A 1067-nucleotide genomic window follows, 5' to 3' on the forward strand; every position below is an offset into this window, starting at 1 on the left:
AATTTATTATTTTTAAAAGTATGATTACGTTTAAACAGCTATTGACTATGATCATAGTATAGTCATAATAAAAAATATAATAAAATAAAAGTTAAAGTTAATTTTATTTTATTGTATTTATAAAATTATTTATAAGCAAACTTGTGTAATTTTTTATGTAAAAAATTGTCCTACATAAAAAAATAACATATAAAAACATAGATATTACATGATTAATACATACCAAAATCACCCAACTTATCTGGATGTTTTTTCAATTCTCGCAACACATCAACAAAATCATTTCTAGTGACATTATTTGTTTCTCTGAAATCTATATTTTCTTTGATAACACGCGTGAAAAATTTGGTGGCCTCAGTATGCGGCAAGATGTAACCGAGCTTATCGAAAAGCCATGGAGAAAATTGTCTCATTCTTATTCGTAACAGATTTGACCCATTCAGAGTGAATATTTTTCTTCCCATCTTGCGAAATTCGCTGTCCTCGTTTGACAATGCGTTCATTTCGATGCCGAAGGCACAGGTACCGATAACATCGGTTGTATATTTGGCTGTAAGCTCGCGACATTCTACAGGTTCACCTGTGGTCGCTGGTTTTTCCATATATTTGATCAGATGATCAGCACATTCTGATATCAAGGAGAACATTTCCTTCAGTTTACCAGATGTAAAAACAGGCGACAGATTTGTTCTCAACGGTCGCCATCTCTTGGGTTCCAAAAAGAAAAGATGTTGCGACAACGGCTCGGTCTGCGACAAAGGTAGAATTCTAAAGTTTGAATAAATTTAATCCAATATCAAATTTTAATGTCTTACAGAAACTCATGTCTGATACCTTGTTATCCACTATGCTAGAAATCGGCCCGAATTCTCGGACCGATAATTCTATAGTCAAAAAAATTATTACTTTACCGTAAAAACTAAGTTGATTGGCTACACAGTTCTTGGACCGATTTCTAGCACAAAGTTTAAAACTTGGAAGCAGTCTTATAATTTTTAATAAGTATTATTCATTAAAAAGTATAGAAATATACATACGAATCTTTAAAGAATACGCTACATGTCTCG

General features: G+C 32.1%; 1 protein-coding gene across 1 annotated transcript; it reads right to left on the minus strand.

Annotated features, from left to right (window-relative positions):
• Window positions 1-194: 194 nt before the first annotated feature.
• On the minus strand, window positions 195-782 carry LOC105460724 (cytochrome P450 6A1-like; the record flags this gene model as incomplete). Its single annotated transcript, XM_011707223.1, has 1 exon — window positions 195-782. A coding segment is annotated over one exon (570 nt), but the record flags the coding sequence as incomplete, so codon positions are not given.
• Between the last annotated feature and the right edge of the window lie 285 nt (window positions 783-1067).

Source organism: Wasmannia auropunctata, unplaced genomic scaffold, assembly GCF_000956235.1.
Source record: "Wasmannia auropunctata unplaced genomic scaffold, wasmannia.A_1.0 LD316689.1, whole genome shotgun sequence".
Lineage (NCBI taxonomy): Eukaryota > Metazoa > Arthropoda > Insecta > Hymenoptera > Formicidae > Wasmannia > Wasmannia auropunctata.